The sequence below is a fragment of the Lolium rigidum genome, chromosome 6 (genome assembly GCF_022539505.1).
Source record: "Lolium rigidum isolate FL_2022 chromosome 6, APGP_CSIRO_Lrig_0.1, whole genome shotgun sequence".
NCBI classification, from domain to species: Eukaryota; Viridiplantae; Streptophyta; class Magnoliopsida; order Poales; family Poaceae; genus Lolium; species Lolium rigidum.
The window spans coordinates 87317549-87321678 of NC_061513.1; the positions used below are offsets into that span (position 1 = coordinate 87317549).

General features: G+C 48.3%; 1 protein-coding gene across 1 annotated transcript; it reads right to left on the bottom strand.

Moving 5' to 3' along the window:
- Nucleotides 1-893: 893 nt before the first annotated feature.
- LOC124662914 (probable F-box protein At5g04010) lies at nt 894-1856 on the bottom strand. Its single transcript, XM_047200696.1, has one exon. The coding sequence runs from the start codon at nt 1854-1856 to the stop codon at nt 1065-1067; it is 792 nt and encodes a 263-aa protein (XP_047056652.1). The 3' UTR covers nt 894-1064.
- Between the last annotated feature and the right edge of the window lie 2274 nt (nt 1857-4130).

A 4130-nucleotide genomic window follows, 5' to 3' on the forward strand; every position in this document is an offset into this window, starting at 1 on the left:
ACACTTGTTTACCAGCTCCGCTAGATCGATTGCTGCCACGAAGGTTTACATAGACAGTGTTCGAGGTTTACAAATACATAAAAGCTCCTAGCAAAGAGGACACACAGATTAATGGTCATCGATTATAAGCAAAGAAAAATGTCACATGCACCGGAGGTGGAAAAGACTACCCTACGGTCCACCTATCATACTTAAACCATTCTTCCATTTGGTATCAAACTTTATTCATGTATGATTGACCATTTGTTGCATTCAGAATTACTTATTTAATTTAGAATATAATTATTATTATTATTATTATGGTGTGACATTTTTCAGTCAACTGAGAATAATTTCGTTCTTAACATGTTATTAAATCTTAGTTGCAACCTTATGACTAGCACAAATCACGGAGCTTTTATAAGAGAAAAAATTCAGTTGCAACCGCAACCAAACCTACGTGCAACTCATATGTAGGAATCGCAATACAAATTACGAATTGGAATACAAATTAAACGATGTAGAACTTGAATGGATCGGCATTGCTCAAATAGTGTTCAAGGTTTATGAAAATACCTAAAAGCTCCTACCAAAGAGGACACAGAGAGATTAATGACCATGGACGGAGCAAAGAAATGTCACATGGAGGTGGAAAAGACTACCCTACGATCCACCTATGCTGATACATAAACCATTCTTCCATTTGGTATCAAATTTTGTTCATGTACGATTTGACCATTTGCATTCAAGATTACTTGTTTAATTTAGACTATTATTGTAATTTGTATTATTATTAGTACTGAAAACATTTATTTAAGAAGAGATCATTTTGATGAGTTCACATATTAACGTGACAAATAAAGGGAACGCGCGCCATATCGTACGTTTGGTTATTTAGCAGTTGCTCTCTAAGGTTGTCCCCGGAGGATTGGAATTCCATTAACTCGAACGATTTACATGAGCTCACGGTGCTGCCCAGATAAGCAGCACAAGACGATGCAGGTCACCTCACTGATCATGGCAGATCTGAAGAACTGTACTCGGTCGCTCAAAGTACACGTACACTAGTGTATTCCTGCCGTACATTACAAGAGGAAATGCTGCAAGTATCTGAGCCCCTCGTCGACGCTGACGTACCGGCAGTCAAGCAGCACCCCGAGCCTCACCATCTCCACCAGCCTCTCCTCCCCGCGCACCCCGACCACGACCTCCGCCTCCAGCCTCCCGCCGCCGCATCCCGGCGCGGGCATCCTCTCCGTGGCCCACGCCTCGCCCCTCTCGCCGCTCCGGAGCGCGCCCGCCCTGGACGCCGGCACCTTGGCGTCCATCATCACGATCGCCGCCGCAGGCGCGAGCCCTGTCCGCACGGCCGTCCAACGCACGCTCCAGTGCTCCCCCGGCCCGGCGGCCGCGTTCCGGTCGCTGACGTCCACGCCGAACTGGAACACGCCGCCGGGGGCCTTCGTGACGCCGGCGTCGGACGCGGCGACCGCGAAGGAGAGCGCGGTCTCGCCGCTCGCCGCGAAGAGGTCGACGCAGAAGGCGACGTCGGCGAGGGCGAGGCGGGGCGCCGGGAGCGAGCGGCCGCGGGAGGATGCGGCGTGGAAGAGCGCGTAGAGGCCGCGGTGCGGGCAGGCGCGTCGGTCGGCGGCATTGCCGTTGCTGTCGGCGTGTCGTAAGGGGAGGAGGCTGGTGGCGGACGGGTAGTGGGAGCGGCAGAGGCGCGCCCAGAGGTGGTCGGCTGCGAAGGCGGCGTGCCAGGAGGCGGAGACGCAGGACGCCGCGGCGAGGGAACGGGCGTCGAGGAAGCCGGCCACGAGGGAGAGCGCCTCCCACGGAGGCTCCTGCGACCGCAATAATGGCCTCGCGGCCGGCATTGTCGTCGTCGCTCCGCCGTAGCGCATATGGTGGCTGCTGTGGTTATCGTCGTCGAGTTTTTTTGGGGTGGAGATCGGCCCGTGCACGTCAGTACGGGCGCTTGTTTATATCGGCCGGCGGCGTGCGTTACGCATGTAGGAGAAGATCGCCATTGGGAGAGACGCTGGGCGGTGTGTGGGCGTGAGCGGAGCACGTGGTAGCGGGCTGGTGGCGTGGCGCGGCGTGAGCGGGGCGCGTGGCGGCGAGGGACAGAGCGTGCCGAGATGGCCTCTTGCGCGCGCCGCGCCGGGAGCTGCCGTCGGACAGAGCGTGGCGTTGCAGCGAGAACGAGACCACGCGTCTCGCGCACAGAGAGCGCACACGAGAGCGGGACGCTGCTAGACACGTGGCGGTAGACTGAGTACCGTACCAACTCATTTCCGTTCCCGACCCGACCCGGCTATTTTTTTTTAAAATATCATTTTTTTAAAATTTCAGAAATAATATGTTTTTTAAATTAAAAATAATATAGCGTTGTCTTTTTTTTAGAAACACAGTACAAACGCAGACGTTTACATACACGCACATACACCCTTTCCTACGAACGCACACACGTACACACTACCCGTCGTCTTGGCTGACGACAAGTGATGATCGTCTTCTATCAGAGCAACACTGTATCACTTTTAAAAATTTATAAAAACATGCATTATTTCTAATAGAAAAATAATAATATCCTAAAGCGTAAGTTATAAGAAATATCTAAATGTCCGTGAAGACCGTTGAAACCTCTACAGACCGGAGGAACTTGGCTGGGCTGATTGGTTTTAGCCCATGTCAATAGATATCCATAGCTAGGTGAATGATCACATATGACATTTCGGTGGACTACACCAATAAGTATTCTCACATTGGCGAAGATACTACTCTCGAGTGTGTGTGTGTTTTCTAAGGTGATCACTCATGTGTTTCGTGCGGTGGATCTTTCCCAATGAAGACGATTTAAAGAGATTGATGACGATCAATGAGAAAAATGGTTGGCCAGAAATTCTAGGGAGCATAGATTATTTGCCTTGGAGATGGTAGAACTTCCCTATTGGCATGGCACAGACCGTGGCATTAGAGGTCTTGTGGATTTATCATTGCTTCTTTTGACTATCGGGTTTTCTCAATGACATCAATATCTTGTAGAGGTCTTATCTTTTTGCTAGACTTGCGGATGCTCTGACTTGCAACTACATAGTCCATGGATATGCCTACACTATGGGCTATTATCTTGTCGATGATATTTATTTGTTGTGGTCTATATTTGTGAAGATCATCCCAAATCCAGCAACAAGCAAGCTGAATTTTGCAATGCACAAGAGCAATGCTGAAAGGACACTCGGAGAGTTTTCGGTGTTTTAGAAGCTAGGATTGCTATTGTCCAAGGTCTTGCTCGTTTCTAGGACAAAAAATCCTCAAGAACATCATGGTTGCATGAGTGATTCTTTGCAACATGATCATCGAGAACGAGAAGGATTTAGACTTGGAGTTTTCTCTATTTATGTATACTAAGCGATTAACTTATACTCCTCCATTTCAAATTAACTGAAGCAAATTTATTTAAATTCGTACTTATATGCACACAAAAAAATATCTAGATACATGGGTATCTAGAGAAATCCGCGTCAATTAATTTAAATGGAGAGAGTATTGATGAAAAATCGCTCAATAAAGGTAATAGAACTTCATATCATCGATTTTGTAAAACAAATTGGACATAGCTTGGGTGCTCCCTACAAAACAAAGATCATAGCATGTCTTTGTTGTCCGCTCGTGCACTCCTTGATGACATGACATGCACCTTAGAGAATCAATTGGCTGAGTTCAGGATGCATGTCAAGTGAATTTTGAAGGTAGACCATAGCACACGAAGCGGTTACCAGTATTTCTCGCTTGATTTATCCGCCAGCAGAGGGGACAGTGTAAGCTGCAAAAACAATAACCAACAACAAGCACAAGTAAATTAACAACTAACCGTAAAAACAAAGTAAATTAAGAACCTCATGTGTCGGGCGAGAGAAACATCTACGAGCACTTACTTCCACACTTGGAGCCAGGCGTGAGTGGTCGCTTGCAGTAGTCAGCGACGTACACAACTTCCTCCATGTCTATAATCGACTCGACATCAGCGTCCACCTTGGAGCACAGACATGGTATATCCACCTTCCGCCATGTGTCGCAGCATGCTTGCGATGGCTTACTCTTCGTGCCCGGCGGGCCGATCACGTAGAGTATGCACTTTGGGATTA

What these genes read in the sequence shown, in the direction of transcription:
- LOC124662914 (XM_047200696.1), bottom strand. Translation starts at nt 1,856, where the DNA reads ATGCCGGCCGCGAGGCCATTATTGCGGTCGCAGGAGCCTCCGTGGGAG.